The sequence below is a fragment of the Meriones unguiculatus genome, assembly GCF_030254825.1.
Source record: "Meriones unguiculatus strain TT.TT164.6M chromosome 13 unlocalized genomic scaffold, Bangor_MerUng_6.1 Chr13_unordered_Scaffold_47, whole genome shotgun sequence".
Classification (NCBI taxonomy): Eukaryota; Metazoa; Chordata; class Mammalia; order Rodentia; family Muridae; genus Meriones; species Meriones unguiculatus.
This window is the reverse complement of record NW_026843653.1, coordinates 552611-574760: the sequence shown is the minus strand read 5'-3', so window position 1 is coordinate 574760 and position 22150 is coordinate 552611. Positions and strand designations below refer to the sequence as shown.

General features: G+C 37.1%; 1 protein-coding gene across 10 annotated transcripts; it reads right to left on the bottom strand.

Annotated features, from left to right (window-relative positions):
* Positions 1–310: 310 nt before the first annotated feature.
* On the bottom strand, positions 311–21423 carry LOC132651345 (zinc finger protein 180-like). Of its 10 annotated transcripts, none has more exons than XM_060376565.1 (5): positions 21286–21423; positions 20027–20230; positions 4193–4792; positions 3946–4006; positions 311–2518 (listed from the first exon to the last, which is right to left on the bottom strand). In XM_060376565.1, the coding sequence occupies exons 3-5, from the start codon at positions 4224–4226 to the stop codon at positions 1408–1410; spliced, it is 1206 nt and encodes a 401-aa protein (XP_060232548.1). In that variant the 5' UTR covers positions 4227–4792; positions 20027–20230; positions 21286–21423; the 3' UTR covers positions 311–1407. The 10 variants fall into 10 exon arrangements, with proteins under 10 accessions (XP_060232548.1, XP_060232555.1, XP_060232551.1 ...); XM_060376572.1 differs by having other exon boundaries at positions 4230–4792; XM_060376568.1 differs by having other exon boundaries at positions 20075–20230.
* Between the last annotated feature and the right edge of the window lie 727 nt (positions 21424–22150).

The following is a 22150-nucleotide window of genomic DNA, read 5'->3' as shown; positions in this document are numbered from 1 at the left end:
CTTATCTGGACATGTCCTAAGTCACAAAATATGACTTCAACCAGGCTATAAGAGAGTCCTGACAAGTATGGTGGCACACACCCTTAATCGCAGCACTTGGGAGGCAGAGGCAGGTGGATGTCTGTAGAAGAAAGGCCTGAATAGCCAGGGCTACATAGAGAAACCCTGTCTCAAAAAAACCATAATAATAATAATAATAATAATAATAATAATAAAACAAAAAATCTGAGCCAGGCCTGATGGCACATTACTGGGTTCTTTTCACAAGGAAGGTACACAGTAGAGTTTATAGATAAAATAGCAGATTGAAAAAAGATTTGAAAATTCATTTTATTTCATTTTTTAAGTCTCCATTACAATAAATTCTTAATGGGTTGAAAACAAAAGAAATCAAAGAAGGCAGGAGAAAGTACAGAAGATCCACAGGGCAGGGGTGTGGAGAGACACAGGGTTCTAATTATTTTGTAAAGAGAACATGTGAAGAAGAAAGATGTGAAACACTTGAAATATTTTGCATATCTAGTCCACATAACCACAGTGCCTCTCAGCTGCACCTCTTAAAAATGTTTTTTTCTTGGAATTCCTCTCCATTATGAAACCTTTATAATGATGAAAAATATAGATATATGCAAAGCCCTCACATTTTAAAACATTCATTAATGTCTCTCCAGTATGAATTCTTTAATGATGATGACTATACAAATGTGGAAGAGCTTCACCATGCTAAATGCACTCATAGTCTTTCAGTCCAATATGAATTCTTTCATGACTTTGAAGATGAGTGTGAAGAGCAACTTTTAGAACATTGGTTACATTCATAAGGTTTCTCTCCAGTATATGTTCTTTCTGTCATATGATATTACTATTACGTCAAGAAGCTTTATCACATTAGTTACATTCATAGTTTTCCTCCAGTGTGTATTCTTCTATGTACATGGAGATTATTATGATATGCAAAGGCTTTAACACATTGATTACAGTCATAGGGTTTCACTCCAGTAAGTGTTCTTGTTCAAGATGACTCTTACATGAAAAGCTTTTATGACATTGGTTATTTTCATAAGAATTTTCTGCAACATGCATTTTTATGTATTAGGAGATGACTGTGTTGTACAAAGATGATGCCAAACAGATTACATTCATAATGTTTTTTTCTTCAAGTTGTGTTCTTTTAGGTTTTCAGAGACTACTCTGAAATGCATACACTTTATCATATGAGGTACATTCATAAGATTTCTCTCCAATGTAAGTTCTTTTAGGTACTTCCAGATGACTATTCTGTGCAAAGACTTTACCACATTGGTTACATTCATAAGGTTTATATCCAGTGGGAGTTCTTTTCTGTATTAGGAAATTACTGTTACGTGCAAAGTCTTTGCAACTTTCGTTATATTCATAAGGTTTCTCTCAGGTGTGAGTTTTTTTATGTTTTAGGAGAGCACTGTAACATGCAAAGGCTTTAGCACATTGGTTGCATTCATAAGGTTTCTCTCCAGTGTGAGTTCTTTTATGTACTACCAGATGACTGTTCCGTGCAAAGGCTTTACCACATTGGTTACATTCATAAGGTTTCTGTCCAGTGTGAGTTCTTTTATGTAGCAGGAGACTGCTGTTATGTTTAAAGGCTTTACCACATTGGTTACATTCATAAGGTTTGTCTCCAGTGTGAGTTCTTTTATGTGCTACCAGATGACTGTTCCATGCAAAGGCCTTACCGCATTGGTTACATTCATAAGGTTTCTGTCCAGTGTGAGTTCTTTTATGTATCAGGAGATTACTGTTATGTTTAAAGGCCTTACCACATTGGATACATTCATAAGGCTTCTCTTCAGGGTGAGTCCTTTTATGTACTACCAGATGACTGCTCCGTGCAAAGGCTTTACTGCATTGGTTACATTCATAAGGTTTCTCTCCAGTGTGAGTTCTTTTATGTACTACCAGATGACAGTTATGTGCAAAGGCTTTACCACATTGGTTACATTCATATGGTTTCTCTCCAGTGTGAGTTCTTTCATGTACTAGGAGAGTACTGTTACGTGCAAAGGCTTTACCACATTTGTTACATTCATATGGTTTCTCTCCAGTGTGAGTTCTTTTATGTATTTGGAGACTACTATTACATGCAAAGGCTTTACCACATTGGTTACATTCATAAGGTTTCTCTCCAGAGTGAGTTCTTTCATGTACTATGAGAGTACTTTTACGTGCAAAGGCTTTTCCACATTCGTTACATTCATAAGGTTTCTCTCCATTGTGATTTTTTTCGTGTATTAGATTACTGTTACGTGCACAGGCTTTACCACGTTGGTTACATTCATAAGGTTTCTCTCCAATATGTGTCCTTTTATGTGTTAGGAGGTGACTGTTATGTGCAAAGGCATTACCATTTTGGTTACATTCATAGCGATCCTCACCAATATGCATACTTTTATATGTGTGGGGACTAATGTGACGTGTAAAGACTTCGTCATATCGAGTATCTTCAGAAGCTTTCTCTCCACTATGACTATTTTCAAACCTGCAAAGATGAATGACACATATGAAAGCTTTACCACATTCATTACACTAATGAATCTTTTTGTCCATGTCACTTAGTTTTACAATTTGGTGTAAAATGTAAAGAGGAATTAAATCTTAAATTTTCATCATTATTTTTACATTCATAGTGTTCTCCTTCTCTCTAGGGTTTGCATATTTGAAAATACATGTGATGGTAAAAACATTTGTTACCTGGCTCACACTTACACTATACTTTCTTCTATAAGATGGTTTTCCATGTATTTGTAGAAAAATCCAAGACCTCAGAGCTTTAACACAGTGACTGGATGAATAAATGTCCCTATACTGTGTGCCATCCTAAATCTGCGAAGATAACTGTGACAAACAAACATTTATATATTCCTAAAACTTATATTTTCTGCAGTGTGATTTTGTGAGAATTACTAATGAAGTTAAGGAACCTGTTAATTGATGTTGGTGTATATTTTGTGAAAGTGTGTCAGTATAAGTAAATGCTGATTGCTGAGCCAGCAGAGAACTAAGTGCTGACAAGATTGTAGTATTGTTCTCTTTATGGCCCATTATCACCTGTCCTATATTTTGTAAACATTTGTCATTCCTTACTTATCTATTGGAAATAAAAGCTGACAACTGATAGTAGGGCAAAAATGGAGGGCAGAACTTCTGAGTGAGAGAGGGTTGCTGGGAAGAAGAAAAAAATCAGGCGATTCACCAGCAGGACAGTGAGGTCATCAAATGGACATGAACAGGAACAAAGAGGTAGAGCTGGCCAAAAAGTGGGACACTGTGTTAAGGTTTATTTGTGTTAGAGAAAAAGAGGGTTCAGAATCTGACCAGTTAAATTGACTAAACTTTAAAATATTACAAAGCCTCTGTGTCATTAGTTGTATTGCTTGCATCTCTGAATAGCCCATATAAAGCATAACAGGTATCACCTTTTAAACATCTATTCAAAATGGGGACTACTATTTATTTTAGTTGTTCTGGGTGGTCCATTGTTTCTTTCAATATACCTATAGTAACATGATTTGTATTCATTGTGATATATGATATAACTGTTAAAAGAAAAAAAAATAAATGACATGGTTTCACGTTGCATTCACAGATTTGATTTTTTTTTCATCAGAGACATGTGCTATAGGGATTATGGTTTTTCCACAACAACATTCTTTACTCTAAAAAACTGACCTTCTCACAAAACTTAGCAACATTACTACAAGTAAATAATTAACCCCAGCTTTACTATGGACTATATTGATCAGTATAATGTTTTGGACATACTTTCATTAACTATTTACCGTGAATACCTTTGGCAATATCTGAGTTGTAGGAGACTAAACAAATTGCAGTTCTACCTCATAGCGCTAATGACTAATCAATTTTTTTTCAGAATCACTTTCATACCCGCTTACATATGAAAATTACCTTGCATGTTTTCTAGAACTTTGACAATTCTCTTCAATATTATGATATTCCAAATTGTATCCTAAAATACAGGAAAAGAAAATGTATAATTTGTAATTGGAAATAAGGCAAAATTTAGGTCATGATGTATGCTCAAAGAACCATTCACCTCATCCTTCTTCATCCTCAAGAAAAATTACAGAAGTGGATAAAAAATGAATAAAGAGTCTCCCATATTTTAAAAAGTAAAGAAAATTCACTGTCCTACCTATAGCAGTGAGGTTCCTGTAGGTCTCCAGCATTACCTCTTTGTATAGACTCCTCTGGGAAGGATCCAGCAAAGCCCACTCTTCTCGAGTGAAGTTCACATGCACATCATTGTATGTAGGTCAATGCACTCTAAAATATTCATGCACATGTACATCAGAAAGCATGATACTTAGAATACTGAAAATGTATCCTTCATTTACAATATTTTCAAAGAATTCTGGTGTTTCTTTTATTTATTTCTCATACACAAGTTCTAATGTAATAACCAACTCCTTTTAGGAGGAAACTGAATAGTGAGTTACCTTTCTAATTTTTACATCCTTTAATTAGGATATAGATTTGCAAGAGAAATGCCAATTAACAGACAAAGAGACAGAGAGAGTAAACATATCTATAGTACTGAGCCCACATGAGAGAAATAGTATAAAAGATTCCTGACTATAATAACAATGGGCAAACTGGGTGTATTTTCTGATGTCTTTAATTCCAAAATCACTCAGGAGACAGAGGATGGTGTACCTCATAGAGCTGGATGCTAGCCTGCTCTCTGCAATAAGTTCCAGGACAGTCAGGAGTACATAATAAGAACCTGAATAATCTGCAAAAAAATCAATCAAACTAAAAACATGGAAAGAACTGAAAGATCATTCTCAAGTTTCTACAAAGAGTTATATATTCTATCCAGTACTGTATACATGTCTAGAAACCTGAAGTGCCTCACTTAAATTGTAACATTAATACGATCTTGCTAAAATGAAATGAAAACTTGAACAATTACAAAAGGAGAGATGCAAATATTAGGAATGTAAATGTTGATCATAAATAGGCAACATGGGGGCTGGAGGTATGGTTCAGTGGTTAAGAACACTGTCTGTTCTTCCAGAGGACAGGGGTTCAATTCCCAGCACCCACATGACAGCTCATAGTTATCTGTAACTCCAATTCAATCAATCTGACATCCTCACATCAATGCACACAAATTTAAATTAAATTATTAGAAATAAAAAATGAATGAATAAATAAATGAAATAGGCAACATAGGACATGAGAGATGGCTCAGCTGTGAAGAGATCTTGTTGGTCTTGCAGATATTTGGGCCTGATTGCCAGTACTTACACAGATGGCGATCAGGTACCATGGGGTAGGTGGGTTAGGGGTGACAGGGTCCACACAGAAACCTGATAATCAAACTCCAGAGACAACATTCAAAGGTGCAGATCAAACTTTGTTACAGCGTTACAGCCTTTAAATGACTGAAAGCCCAATCAGACCATCCCATACTAGCCTCAAATACTAGTAACAATCAATCAGGTTGGTGCAACTGTAAGGAATGTGAGAGTTGCCACACCACAACTTAGTTTTGTGGTATATATTTCCATATACCTATATGGAAAGGGGAAGCAGCACCGCACTAGCCTTGGATCCCTTTGAGACTTCACTAGTGTGCTAGGAGTCACTAGTAAAGCAACAGTGTGCATTGGATCAGAACCTTTCAAGGAGAAACAGGAGTTCCTGAAGCTTTACTTGCCATTCCGTATGGGCCTCTTAAAGGCTTACCTTGACCCAACACATAGAGGCTCACACCTATCTATTATTCTAAATTCAAGAGTTCTGAATCTTGTGAGGACCAGGCACACATGAGATATTTATTCACATAAACAGGAAAAATAGTCATATTCATTCAAAAAATTTTAAAACAAGCAATCGTATGATTCAGAGGTTCAAACAGTATTAATATCCTAATGAAGAGCATATGTTTGACATATACAATATGCACATTCCAGGCCTATCACATAATAATATAACAAAGAAACAAAAAGGCCAGGCATGTGGGCCCACAACTAATCCCAGCACTCTAGAGACACTTTAAAGTGGATCTCTAAGTTGAACCCTGCCTGATCTACATACCTACTTACAGGACAGTCAGGACTACAAAAAGAAAATAACTTCAAAAACAAAAAGAACAAACAAACACCACAAAACAAAAAAATAAACATGACCTACATACACTAAGGAAAAAGAAGCAGTCATTAAGTCTCCAAAATAAAATAAAAAGCTCTGAGCCAGCAGGTTTTTGCACAGAATTCTGACAGGCTTTCAAAGAAAAGCTAATACAAATACTCCTTAAACTATTCCACAAAATACAGAAAAAGAAGGAACATTGCCAAAATCATTCTATAGGATCACAATCACCCTATAACTAAATAAAATAAAAACACAACAGAAAAAAAGAATTTCAGAAAATCTCATTTATGAAAGCGATCTAAAAATACTCAATATAATACTCAGAAACTGAATCCAAAAACACATCATTAATATTGCCCACCAAGAGGAGGTAGCCTCCATCTCAGTGATGCAGGGATGGTTCAATATATGTAAATCCATCAATTTAATTCACCTTATAAATAATCTGATAGAAAAAAATCACATGGTCATCTCATCAGATGCTGAAAAGGCCTTTGACAAAAAATCTAACAGCCATTCATCTTAAAAGAATGTAGAGATCATGCACAAAAGGTTCAAACCTAAATATAATAAAGGCAATGGAGTGCAAGCCTATAGACTACATCAAATTAAATTTTAAAAAAATTGAAGCAATTCCACCAAATTCCAGGCTAGAGCAATAAGACAACGGAACATGTTCAAGGAGACAGATTGGAAAGGAAGATGCCAAAGAATCACTATACGAAGATGATATAGTAGAATACATAAGCGAATCTAAAAATTCTAAAAAAGAACTCCTACAATGACAAACACTTTCCACAAAGTGGCGCAGAACAAAATTTACTAAAAACATCAATAACCCTTCTGTATACAGACAGTAAATAGGCTTAGGATGAATTTAGGGAAACAACACCCTGAATAATAGTCACAAACAATATAAAATAGTTTTGGTATAATTCTAACCAAGCAAGTGAAAGATCTGTATGACTAGAAATTCAAGTCCCTGAAGGAAGAAACTGAAGAAGATACCAGAAGACGGAAAGATCTCCCAAACTCAAGGATCATACAATTAGCATTGTAAAAAATGGCCATCTTACCAAATGCAATTGATAGGTTCAAAGCAATTCCAATCAAAATTCCAACACAATTATTCATAGACTTTGAAAGAGCAACCATTAACTTCATAGGAAAGAAAATGCAATATAGATAAAATATTTCTATACTGTAAAAGAATTTCTGGCGGTACCAGCAGCCATAATTTCAAGCTATACTACAGAGCAATGGTAATTAAAACTTCATGGTATTGGCATAGAAACTGGCAGATTGATAATGGAACCAGATTAAAGACCGAGAAATAAACACACATTCCTACAGGAATTTGATATTTGACAAAGTCAAAAAGATACAAAGGAAAAATAGAAAGCATCTTCAGCAATTGGTGTTTCTCTAACTTGATGTCTGCATGTAGACACATGCAAATACAGCCATATTTACCACCCTGCACAAACCTCAAGTCCAATTGGATCAAAGACTGTAACATAAAACTGGATATACTAAACACAATAGAAGAGAGAGTGGGGAATAGCCTTGAACTCATTGGTACAGGAGACACCTCTGTGAATAGTACACCAACAGCTCAGACACTAAGATTAACAATTAATAAAAGGGATGCATAAAAGTGAAAAGTATCTGGAAGTTAAACAACTCTATCAATAGTACAAATGGCAGCACACAGACTTGGAGAGGACCTTTATGAACCCTACATCTGACTAAAGGATAATATTCAAATTAAAGAATTGAACAAATTAGACACAAACAAACCAAATAACCCAAATAAATAATGCCATACAGAGTTAAACAGAGAACTCTAAGCAGAGGAAGTGCTAATGGATGAGAGGTACTTAAAGAACTGTTCAGTGTCTTTAGTCATCAAGGAAATGTAAATTGAAGGATTCTTCATTTCAATCTTACACTTGTCAGAATAGCTCAGATCACGAAACTCAAGTGACAGCACACGGTGGTGAGGAATGTGGAGTAAAGAGAACACACCTCCAGTGATGGTGAGAATGAAAACTTGAACAACCTCTTTGGAAATCCATTTAGATATGTCTCAAAAAATTAAGAAAAGACAAATGTCAATTCCTACATACCTTAATAGCTATACCACTTAGGGTAATATACCCAAAAGATGCTCTACTACACCAGAAGAACACTTGCTTAACTATGTTCACAGCATATTCATTTGTAATAAACACAAACTGGAAACAGCCTAGACTTCCTTCCACTGAAGAATGAATAAAGAGAATGTGATACAGTTGCACAATGGAATACCAATTAGCTATTAATAAAAAAGACTTCATGCAATCAGCAAGAGAATGGGTGGAACTAGGAAAGATCTTTCTGAGTGAGATAACTGAGACCCAGAAAGACCCACATGGTACCTACTTACTTATAAGTAGAAATTAACCATACATTACAGGATAACCAGGGAACAATCCACACAACCAGAGAGTCAAGGAGAGTAAAGGCAGGATGTAGTAAACTCACTCTGAAGAGAAAATGAGATATGTATCTGAATTAAATAGAGGGAAGGTACAGAGTGGGAGAGGGAGTGGGTAGGGTAATGGGGATGGGCATCAGGTATGGGGAGAGTAGAGGGAGGAAGGTAACAAGAAGAAAAAATAGAAATCTGGGTGAGTTTCTGGGTCAAGGGAGGCTCCTGGAATTTTATGGGTGTGGCCATAATGTAACAGCATTGGTTAATGAGCCTGAAGTTGCCAAAAGAGAAATGTGCTCTGAAAAATTTCAAAATTCAAGATGTGAGTAAAGATCAAGTAAACAACGGGTTTGATATGAACAAATTTCAGGTCTATTAGCCAATAATATAAAAAGAAAACAAAACAACACTACAAAGACAGGCATGTGGGCCCACATACAATCCATGATCCAGATTCAGGTGGATCTCTAAGTCTGAGGCCCATGTGATTCACATACCTACTTACAGGACACACAAGACAACAGAAACTTTTTCTTCAAAAACAAAAACAATAAAATTAATAAAATGAAACAACAAAGCCAATAACACCTTAGAAAATGGAAGCAGTCATTAAAAATTCTGCCAACACACACACACACACACACACACACACACACACACACACACGCCCTGGGTCAGATGGCTTTAGCATAGAATCATACCCGATTTTCAAACAAGAGTAAATACCAATACTTATCAAACTATTCCAAAAATACAAACAGAAGAAACATTGCCAAACTCATTCTGATGGCTGTCACCCTGATACACAAACCAAAGTCTCAACAAAGAAAGAGAATTTCAGACCATTCTCACTTATGAACATAGATATAAATACACTCAATAAAACAGTCGAAAACCAAATCCGAAAATACATCAAAGATAAACACAATGAACGCATAGGTTTTATCTCAGGGATACCAGGATGGTTCAACATATGAAAATCCATCAATGTAATCCACCATATAAACAAAGTGAAAGAACAAAATCACATGATCACCTCATTAGACGAGATAAAGCCTTTCACAAAATCCAACACCCCTTCATGTTAAAAGACTTGGAGAAATCAAGCATACAAGGAATCAGGCACATACTTAACATAATAAAGGCAGTAAAAAGCAAGCTGAGAGCCAGCATCAAATTACTTGGAGAGAAACTTAAATTCCACTCATATGAGGTACATGACAAGGATGGGATGCCTATCCTCCCCACATCTCTTCAATATACTACTTAAGTCCTAGCTAGAACAATAAAAAATACTGAAGGTGATCAAGAAGATACACATTGGAAAGGAAGAAGTCAAATTATCACTATTTGCAGATGATATACTAGTATACATAAGTGACCCAAGAAATTCTACCAGAGCATTCCTACAATTGATATATACTTTTCACAAAATAGCTGGGAACACAGTTTACCAAAAAGTTCATTAGCCCTTCTGTATACAAATGAAAAATGGGCTGAGAATGAAATTTGGTAAATAACACCCTGTGCAGTAGCCACAAACAATATAAAATATTTTGTTGTAACTCTAACCAAGAAGTGAAAGACCTCTATGACTAGAATTTCATGTCTTTACAGAAAAAAAAACTGAAGAAGATATCAGAAGATGGAAAGATCTCCCAAAATCATGGATATGTAGGCTTAACATAGTAAAACAGCATTCCTAACAAATGCAAACTACAGATTCAATCCTTTTCCCACCAACATTCCAACATAGTTCTTTACAGACCTTGAAAGAGCAAGCACTTCATATGGAAAAATAAAACACCCTTGAGAGCAGACCGATCCTCTACAAATAAGGTCAGGAATAAGGACACAGAAATAAACCCACGCTCCTACTGGAACTTTACTTTCAACAAAGATAAAACCATACAATGGAAAAATGACAGCATCTTCAACAAATGGTTGTGGTCTAACTAGGTGTCTGCCTGTAGAAAAATGCAAATAGACCCCTTTGTATCACTATGCAGAAACTCAAGTCCAAGTGGATCAAAGACCTTGACATAAAACCAGAGATATATTTAGATAAGACATGGTGAAGAAAAGTCTGGAACTCCTTAACATAGGACACAATAAAAAAACAACAGCACAGGCTCAGAGATCAACAACTAATAAGTGGGATCTCAGGAAATGGAAGAGCTTCTGTAAGTCAAAGGACATTATCAATAGATCAAAATGGCAGCCAACAGATTGGGAAAATACTAACACCAACCCTACATCAGACAGAGTGGTAAAATCCAAAATATACAAAGAACTTAAGAAATTAAACACCAACAAATCAACTAAACCAATTTTAAAAATGGGGTTCAGATTTAAACTGAGAATTCACAACAGAGGAATCTTGAATGGATGAGAAGCACTAAAGAAAATCATCAAAGTCCTTAGCCATCAGACAAATGGAAATCAAAATGACTCTAAGATTCCATCTTATACCACTCAAATGGCTAAGATCAAAAACTCAAGTGACAACACATGCTGGTGAGGATGTGGAGAAAAGGGAATATTCCTCCCATGCTGATGGGAATGCAGACTTGTACAACTTCTCTGGAAATCAATCTGGTGCATTCTCAGAAAACTGGGAATAGTTCTGCCTCAAAACCCAGCTATACCACTCGAGGGAACATATTCAAAAGATGTTCCATTATAGGACAAGGACATTTGTTCTACTATGTTCATAGCTGTTTTATTCATAAAAGCTAGAAACTGGAAACAACCTAGATGTCCCTCAAATCTAGAAGAATGTATAAAAGCATTTCTGGTACATTTACACAATGGGATACTAATCAGTTATTAAAAATAAGAAATCATGGAAACTGCAGGCAAAAGGATCAAACTAGAAAAAAAAATTATCCTGAGTGAGGTAACACAGACATAGATAGAAACACATACTGTGTACTCACTTATGAGCAGATATTAAACCTACAGTACAGGATAATCATACTACAATCCACAGACCCAAAGAAGCAAAATAACAAGGGTCCACAGGAGGGTGCCAGTCTCACTCAGAATAGAAAATAGAATAGACAACAGAAATGGATGAAGAAACTGGGCAGAATTTTTTTTTCTGTTCGTGAAGAATGATATTATGCTTTTCATTGCATTTGCATTGAATTTGTGAATAGCTTTTGGTAGAACAGTCATTTTCAAAATTTTACCATCATCAATCCAGGAACATGGGATGTCTCTTCATTTTCCAGTGTCTTTCTTGATTTCTTCAGGTGTTTGAAGTTCTCATTGTGGGTGTGTTTTTTTCTTTCATCTGTTTATTACTAGATACTTTATTTTCTTTCAGACATTTCTGAATGGGAGTGTGTTCAAGATCTCCTTTGAATGTTTGATGTTGGTATATACAAAAGTAAATAGATTTCTGCAAGTTAATTCTGTATCCTGTCACATAGCTATATTGTTAATCATTTCATAATTTTTTTGTGATAGAATTTTGGGGAACTGCAATGCATATTATTACATCATCTGCAAAGAGTGATAGTTTGAATTCTACTTTCCCTATTTATATTCCTTTATTTATCTTTCTTTATTGCTTAAACAAGCACTTTGAGCAAAATATTGAAAAAAGTGAGGGTGGTGAACATAGATGACAAACTTCTGACCTGAGTATACTTGCCTAAACCTTTTCTCTATTAGGGATGATTGTGGATGCAGGTTTCTCATCTATAGATTTTATTGTGTTGAGAGGTATTGCTTCTGGCCTTACAACTTTTGAAACTTATATGATAAAGGCACGTTGGATTTTTTTAAAGACGTTTTTTGGTTTTTGTTTAAGCTATTGAGATGTTCATGTGATTTCTGTTTATACATCATTTATGTAGTTTTTATATTTATTGACTTATGTTGTGCCATATCAGGGATAAGCAAGTCATTCATAGTGGATAATAGTTTTGATGTATGTCTGTATTCTCTTCAGAGAAATTTTATTAGACTTTTGAGTCTATTTTTATTAATTTATTTTTAAATAAATTAGTTTATTCACTTTGTATCCCCACTGTATCTCACTCCATTATTGCCTCCCAATCCTACCTCCCTCATGTCCTACCATGCCCCACCACAAGATGACTGATATGGAAGGTATTCCTCCCCATCCACCTGAACCTAGCCTATCAGGTCTCATCAGGACTAGCTGCATTGTCTTCCTTTGTGGCCTGGTAAGGCTGGAGCCCCATCAAGGGAAGGTGATCAAAGAGCCAGTCACTGAGTTCATGTCAGAGGCAGTCACTGTTCCCCTTTCTACAGAACCCACTTGGAGCTGCCATGGGCTACAACTGTGTAGAGCTATTAAAGATTCTATGTTATCTCCATGCATGGTTCTTGATTGGAGTAGCAGTCTCAGAAAAGACCTTTAAGTTGGGAGCCGTGGCTCTGGCAGCTGCTTTGATATTTATATCTCAGTGGAAAGACTGCTTTTACCAGGACTTCACTGAAGTCAGGGAAGAATTTGCAAGTCCATCACCTTTTGTTTGTGACAGCAGGTGAGATAGCTTGTGAAGATCATACCTCTTGCTCCAGCTCCTTGTGGAAATTTAACCCATTGTTCTGAGCTGTTTTTACTGTGGCTTAAAAGCTGTCTACAAAAAAAATCAGGCTGTTGTGGCTAAGGCGTGTGGCTTGCTGCTGCTGCTACATCTGTTTGCTACTTGTGACTGCGGCTGCTGCAGTCCGGAGCCTCTTTAAAAAAGTTTCCTGTATGCTGTGTATTTGGGGTTTTTTGTTTGTTTGTTTGTTTGTTTTTTCATTAATTTCAATCCTCACTCCCGACTCAAGAACCATTCAACTCTCCTGGTGGGCTCTGGCACCCCTATGCCTAGATTTCTTGGATCTATTGTTCTCCTTGTGGAGATATTGTCCCCTCCAGGTCCTCTCATCTCCCCTTCTTTCATAAGATTACCTGCACTCTGCCTAAAGTTTGGCTATGAATGTCAGCATCTACTTTGATACCCTGTGGGGTACAGTCTTCAGAGGCCCTCAGTGGTCAGTTCCTGTCCTATTGCCTGGTATCTCCCACTTCCAATATCTGTCCCATTTGTCATTCTGAGTGAGGACTGATCATGTAACCAGGGTCCTCCTTGTTTACCTTCTAGAGGTGAACATATTTTAGAATGTTTGTCCTACATATGTCTAAAAATCCATTTATGAGTATATACCATGTGTTTGTTTCAACTTCTGGGATACCTCAGTCAAGATGAGCATTTCTAGTTCCCACCATTTGCCTGCAATTTTTATGATTTTCCTGTTTTTAATATCTAAGCAGTATACCATTGTGTAAATGTGCCACAATTTCTGTATCCATTCTTCATTTGAGGGACATCTGGATTGTTTCCAGATCTGGCTATTACAAATAAAGCTGCTATGAACAGAGTTGAGCAAATGCCCCTGTTGTATACTTGAGCATGTTTTGGATATATGCCTAGCTAGGAGTGCTATAGCTGGATCCTGAGGAAACAATATTCCTATTTCTCTGAGAAAGTGCCAGATTGATTTCCAAAGTGGCTGTACAAGTTTATATTCCTACCAGAAATGGAGGAGGGTTCCCCTTTCTGGACATCTCCTCCAGCATGTGTTGTCACTTGAGCTTTAGCCATTTTGATGGCTGTAAGATGAAATCTCAGGGTTGTTTTGATCAGCATTTCCCTAATGATTAAGGATGCTGAACATTGCTTTAACTGTTTCTCTGCAATTCAATATTCCTCCACTGAGAATTCTCTATTTAGCTCTATACCACATTTTTAATTGGACTACTTGTTTTATTGCTGTTTAACTTCTTGAGTTCTTTATATATTCTGGATTAGCCCTCTGTCAGCTATAGGGCTATACTTTCTCAATCTGTAGGCTGTCGTTTCATTTTGATGACAGAGTCCTTTGTTTACAGAAACTTTTCAGTTTCATGAGACCCCATTTATTAATTTTTGATCTCAGAGCCTGAGCTATTGGTGTTCAGTTCAGGAAGTATTCTCCTATGCCAATGAGTTCAAGGCTCCTCACCAATATTTCTTTTAACAGGTTTACTATGTCTGGTTTTATGTTGAGATCTTTGATCCACTTTGGACTTTAGTTTTGTGTAAGGTGATGAATATGGATCGTTTTGCATTTTTTCCTACAAGCAGACATCCAGTTAGACCAGCACCATTTGTTGAAGATGCAGGCTTTTTCCATTGTATGGTTTTGGCTTCTTTGTCAAAAAACAAGTATCCATAGGTGTATGGGTTTATTTCTACATCTTCTATTCAGTTCCATTGACCCACCATTCTGTTTATATGTCAGTATTATGCAGTTGCTTTATAGTATTGCTTGAGATCAGGAATGGAGATGCCTCCACACGATCTGTTGTTGTACAAGATAGGTTTAGTTCTGGGGATTTTTGTTGTTCCATGTGAAGTAAAGAATTGTTCTTTCAAGATCTATAAAGAATTGTGTTGGTATTTTGATGGGAACTGCATTAAATCCATTGATTGCTTTTGGCAGGATGGCCATTTTCACTATGTTAATCCTACTAGTCCATGAGCATGGGAGATCGTTCCTTCTTCTGATACCTCTTCAATTTCATTTTTCAGAGCCTTGACATTTTTTTCAAACAGGTGTTTCACATGCTTCGTTAGAGTCACACCAAGGTACTTATTACTGGCTAATGTGAAGGGTGTAGTTTCCCTAATTTCTTTCTCAGCCCTTTTGTCTTTTGTACACATAAGGGCTACTGATTTTTTTTCAGTTAATTTTGTATCCAGCCACTTTGTTGAAGGTGTTTAGCAGCTGAAGGCTTTTTCTAGTTCAATTTCTGCAGTTACTTATGTATATTATATCATCTTCAAATAACGATACTTTGACTTCTTCCTTTCTGATTTGTATCCTCTTGATCTGCTTTAGTTATCTTACTGCTCTAGTGAGGACTTCAAGTACTATGTTGAAGAGATACTGAGAGAGTGAGCAGCCATGCCTTTTCCCTGAGGTTTACTGGGATTGATTTAAGTTTCTCTCCATTTAGTTTGATGTTGGCTAAAGACTTGCTGTATATTGTCTTTACTATGTTTAGGTATGTGCCTTGTACCTCTCATTTGTCCAAGACTTTAAACAAGAAAGGGTGTTGGATTTTATCAAATGCGTTTTCAGGATCTAAGAAGATCATGTGCTTTTTCTCCTTCAGTTTGTTTATGTGGTGGATTATATTGATAGATTTCCATATACTGAACCTCCCCTGCATGCAGGGATGAAGCCCACTTGGTCATGGTGGATATCTTTGATGTTTTCTTGGATTCAGTTGGCAAGTATTTTATTGAGTAATGTTGCATCAATGTTCATAAGAGAGGTAGGTCTGAAGTTGTCTTTTTTTGTTGGGTCTTTTGGGACTTTAGGTGTCAAGGTGACTGTGGCTTAATAGAATGAGATTTCACCTCTGAATTTGATTATTTCTAATCATTTACTCCACTTGAGTGTGTCTGCTTAAGATGAAGTCACACCAGAATTCTACCAGACATTCAAAAAGGAGCTATAATAATCCTTCCTAAACTATCAAGAAAAGAAAAAAAGGAAAAGAAACAGAAGAAGCACTTCAAAACTCTTTCTAGAAATCCAGCATTCCTGTCATAAGCAAACTAATTAAAATCACACACACATGCACACACACACACACACACACACACAACCCACAGGCCAATACTCTTGATAAAAATAGACTTTCAACCAAAATTAATGAAAGAAGATGAGGAAGGGCAATTCATTCTCATCAAAGGAAAAATATACCAGAAGGACATCATAATCCTGAACATCTAGGCCCCAAATTCAGAAGCTGAATTTGATGATAAATGATACATGATTAAAGCTTAAATCACACATCGATCCCAACAACTTAATAGTAGGAGACTTCAACACTACACTCTTACCAAGGGACAGATCATCTAGACAGAAGCAAAATAAGGAAATAACAATTACAGAGGTCCTAAATAAAATGGACCTAATAGATGTCTACAGAACTTTTCGCCCAAACACAAAAGAGTATACCTTATTTTCAGCACTTCATGGAACCTTCTCAAAAATTGACCATATAATCAGGCACAAAGCAAGCCTCAAAATATACAAGAAGATCGAAATAATCCCTTGTATCCTATCAGACCAACATGGATTAAAACTAGACTTCAACAACAACAGAAATAACAAAAAGCCTACATACACATGGAAACTAAGCAACTCTCTACTCAATGACAGCTTTGTCAGGGAAGAAATGGAAAAAGAAATTAGAGACTTCCTAAAATTCAATGGAAATGACGGCACAACTTACCCAAACTTGTGGGACACAATGAAAGCACTGCTAAAAGGAAAGTTCATAGCACTAAGTGCCTCCAGAGAGTAGTTCATCTCATACAAGCAATTTAATGACACACCTAAAAGCCCTAGGAAAAAAAGGAAGAGGCACACCCAAGAGGAGTAGACAACTAGAAATAATGAAACTCAGAGCTGAGATGAATGAATTAGAAACAAAGAAAACAATTCAAAGAATCTAGAAGACTAAGAGCTGGTTCTTGGAGAAAATCAACAAGCTAGACAAATCCTTAGCCAATATAAGTAAAGGGGAGAAAGAAATTATCCAAATCAGCAAAATCAGAAATGAAAAGTGGGACATAACAACAGACACTGAGGAAATCCAAACAATCATTAGGTCTCACTAGAAAAGTCTATATGCCACACAATTTGAAAATCTAAATGAAATGGACAATTTTCTTGAGAGATTCCATCTACCAAAATTAAATCTAGATTGGGTAAATAAATTGAATAGTCCTATATCTCCCAAGGAACTAGAATCAGTCATCACAAGTCTCATGCCAAAAAAAAAAAAAGCCCAGGGCCAGATGGTTTCAGCACAGAATTCTACCAGACCTTCAAAGAAGACCTAACTCCAATTCTTTTCAAACTATTCCACAAAATAGATACAGAAGCAACCAAACTCATTCGAGGAAGCCACAGTCACCTTGATACCAAAACCCCACAAAGACCCAATCAAAAAAGAGAACTTCAGACCTATCTTTCTTATGAACATCGATGCAAAAATACTCAATAAAATACTTGCAAACCGAATCCTAGAACACATTAAAGATATCATCCTCCCTGTCCATAGAGCAGTAAGACAAATAAAGGAGATCAAAGGGATACAAATTAGAAAGGAAGAAGTCAAAGTATCAATATTCACAGATGATATGATAGTATACATGAGTGGCCCTAAAAATTATACCAGAGAACTCCTACAGCTGACAAACACCTTCAGCAAAATCGCTGGATATAAAATTAACTCAAAAAAAAAATCTGAAGTCTTCCTGTATACAAAAGACAAGTGAGCTGAGAAAGAAATTGGGGAAACAACAACCTTCCAATAGTCACAAATAACATAAAGTACATCAGTTCAACTCTTACCAAGCAAAGGAAAGATCTGTATGAAAAACAAACAAACAAACAAACAAAAACCCTTCAAGCCTCTGAAGAAAGAAATTGAAGAAGATATCAGAAAATTAAAAGATTTTCCATGCTTATGGATCAGTAAGAATAACAGCAAAAATGGTCATCCTACCAAAAGAAATCAAGAGATTAACGCAATTCCCATCAAAATACCAACACTATTCCTTACAGACCTTGAAAGAACAATTCTCAACATCATATTAAAAAAAACAAACCCAGTATAATAAAGAACTTCTGAAGTTATTTCCATCCATGATCTAAAGCTATACTATAGAGCAATAGTAATAATAACAGCATACAAAGTACTGGCAGAGAAACAGACTTGGAGTGTCAATGGAATTGAATCAAATACTCAGAAATAAACCCACACACCTACAGAAGGCAGGACTAAGGCCAGAAATTTATACACTGAACCCCCACAGTATGTCCTCCCCATCAAGCTACTTAAGACCTCCAGCCCCTGGTACTACAGCACAGAATCTCCACTTCCCCCCGCAAAAGAATAGCATATCAGTGTTTTGTCTGAGAGAAAAATCCTGCTTTTGGAAATGCCTGTCTGTTCTCTTTTAAGACCATGTCAACTGTATCAATCCTGGTCTAAAAGATACTACAATATGTACTAAGGAAAGCAGAGAATGATAGGTTCATATTTTAAAAGTCTTCATTCAACTAAGCATTTAAATGTAAAAAAAAAATAATAAATGGGTAGACTTCTAGATGTATAAAATCTAACAACATTAAATCAAGAAGAAGTAAATTATTAAAACAGACACATAACAACCAAGATAGAAATGATAATTTAAAAATCTCTTAATTAAAAGAAAAAGGAAAGCAAGCCTAGGTATAGTGATTCACCATGAATTCTACAAGAGTCTCAAATAACTCACTGCAATACTCCTCAAAGTATTCCACAAAAGGGAAAAAGAAGAAAAACTTCTATATTTTTGTAAAGACACCAGTATTATCTTGATTACAAAAAAATTAACTTTTAAAAATAACACAACCTGATATTGTGTTAACTAATTAATAACTTGTGTTATAAAGAACTTCTATATAGGTACTTAGTTATCTGTACAAGAGACATACTTACCTATTTTATGACTGGAAGCCATGACTACAGACTATGTCAATATCAATGTCAAACATTACTGATTCCTATAATACTAAATTATATAGTATACAAACATTCACATTTCATCTTTTATTTGCCTAACGTTGACTGAATGAAAAGTTTAATTGACTTGCTCAACAATCTTCTTCATGATACCCTATTTGAAGGTGATCTCCAAGGGTCATAAGTGTAAATGAGTCCTAGTTTATATCTTGTTGGTTTAGAACCCACACATTACACTTATCACTAACATGTTGAGATACGGCTCAGCTCATGAGCACTGTCTGTATTTTAAAATCTAATAATGGGAGCACAGTTTTGGTTTCACCTTCATCATACTGTATTAATATTAAATGATCTGTGAAAGCAATTATGTTTCAGTTACTGCCTACTCTAATACAAGTTATTTATTGTCCACAAAAAGATCTTCTTATGGTCTCTTGTCATGAATATAGATTGTATTTTAGATGAAATGGTTGCTTTGGATATGATGCCCTAGTCTTATGTCATTGGACATATTCCATGAAATCATAAAAATTTTCGTTATTGAACTTGCTATATTTTTATAGTATTTACACATATATATTACAGAATCTCATCTCACACTAGGAAAATATTCGTTGAAAGACATTCAAATTTAATGTCTTCAAATGAGTGTTTTCAGTCCCCAAATCATGTAAGATACAGATATATACACATACATTTTGACAAAATCTTTTTTCCATTTTAATTTGTACTTTCAATGATAAGATGAAAACGTTTTACTGGCTTGATGACAGTGAATTACTTACCAATAATATAAGATCTTGATGCTTCCCTTGCTTATGAGTGAGGCTTACCTGGCATGGTAGAAGCCAGTCAGGATTTCTGTCTTTAGATTCCATTTCAATTTTGCTCAAAAGCGTTTAATGGAGGGCATGGGCCACTGAATACACTGCATTCCATATGGAATAGCTCAGAAACAGTCACCACATCATTTTCTTCTGGCTTAATCTCTATAGAAATTGGGTATGGGTCATGATTTTCACATAACAAAGCAGGAGGTGAGCAATCAAACCTGTCAATCCAGAATTTATGGAAGTAAGAATCTCCTGGGTACTAGGAGGGTGTAGGTGACTAGAGAAAGTTCATTCAGCCAGGGATAGCTCTTGTGTTTGAATATGAGAAGCTTCCTCTGAAAAAGTTCACCAAGTCATTCCTATTTGATACGGACTCTAAATAAAATGTGTTGGTTTGCCACGTTCTACACCTCCGTTCTGGCTGAAAATAATTTATTTACCATGTGGAAAAATGTCAATTACTTTTATCACTACAGAATACCTGCACATTTACCTGTGTATGTTGGCTTAAATTCAGCAAACCAACGCCAAATAGTACCCAAGTTTCAATTAGCTGACTTTTTTCTGTAAAAACCAGATTTCTTTCTTCCTTTGTTCTCTCTTTCCTTCCTTCCTCTTCTTTCTTCTCCACCGCTTCCTTTTTCTCTTTGCCCCAGATCCTTCTGTACTGAGTCCCCAGCACCCTAACAACTAAGCCCAGTGAACCTTACCTACTCAACCCCCAAAACATCGTTTATAGGGTCCTCCCTGCTCATGCACACGCAGGCCAGCAGAGGGCGCCAGGACAACATATACAAGGTCGTGCACAACCTCACCCAGGGCGGCATGCACCCATCTCCCCCAGGAAGCACACAGGCCTGGTGGGAGAGAAGGACTGGGCTTCTTCTCTTCCCGCCATCCCCCTTGCCCCACGCAGGAGCCGCTCGGGGACTCCAGGACGGACGGCGGGCGATGGACAGGTGCGGGAGGCGGCGAGCCCCAAGGTTCTTCCCCTCCCCGCCCCCTCGTGTGAGCAGGACTATGAGTTCATTACTGCTTGGGATAAGACTGCTGACAGGGGACAACAGGTCTGGGTAGCGGCGCGCCTCTAGCGGAAGTCCCTCCCTTTGGGCTTCGCTTCTGGATCTGCCCTGCTGAGACTTCCGGGTGCAGACGCTCCGAGGCCGCCCCGCCATCTCCCTGTCCCCCGCCACAGGGATGTAAACTCAAACCTAGTCACAGACGGACCTTCATCCTTTTTCCCCACTTCTGAGCGAGCGCTCGCTGGTCAGGGAAGTAACAACAGTAACACGATGCTTTGCGGAAGAGACCCACCTGCCTGAAAACTACAAACATGGCGTCAAGGCAAGGACTTCTGGGATTGTATCTGAGAACTACTAAAATGGCGTCTGGGCGGCGCAATGCCTTCTGGGATTGTTTGCAGTCCCATCTTTGTTTCTCTCCCGTTAAGCAGCATGTACCAGGGCCGGGGACGCCTACAAATCCCAGAATGCCCGACATGCTGTTCCCACCAAATCGCGCCGGCGTCCCTCACCTTCCCTTACGGAGGAAGTAGGCACGGGGGACTCTTCACGCTGCTGCTACTAGTTTTCAGAGCCTGCATGGCCATTCCCCTGCTCCAAGTGCCTGCAAATCTCCCTGCCATGCCATTCTGTCGTTGGGTCACGATTGGACAGTTGCTTTGTGACGTCATCGCCCAGCCCCATGTCTTGGAAGCTGCTGCTACAGTATAAAATGTCCAGTGCCTGGGAGCTGGAGAAGGGATCCTTGGGTCTCTGCACATTTGATTACGTCATTAGGAGTCAGACACAGGAAATAAATCTCTTCCAAATATATAAAGGCTGGGTATGGCAGCACACGTCTGTCATCCTAGCATTCCTGCAGGCAGTGACAGGAGGGTCTCTTGAGTTTTCTTCACCCCAAAATCCCAGTATCAGATCAGTTGTAGGGATTTTGTTTGACAGTGATTAATGCTTTTTTTTTTTAAATTACATAACAAACTGCTGGAGGTGCCTGCTGCTCCAGATGGTACTAGGCTCAATTCCCAACACCTACCACTGTTCTGAATCCACTTCC

Coding starts and splice junctions, on each gene's coding strand:
- LOC132651345 (XM_060376565.1), bottom strand. CDS start 4,226: ATGCTGGAGACCTACAGGAACCTCACTGCTATAG. Junction 4,007..4,192: donor CAGGAACCTCACTGCTATAG/GTAGGACAGTGA, acceptor CCTGTATTTTAG/GATACAATTTGGAATATCAT. Junction 2,519..3,945: donor AGTTCTAGAAAACATGCAAG/GTAATTTTCATA, acceptor TCATCTTTGCAG/GTTTGAAAATAGTCATAGTG.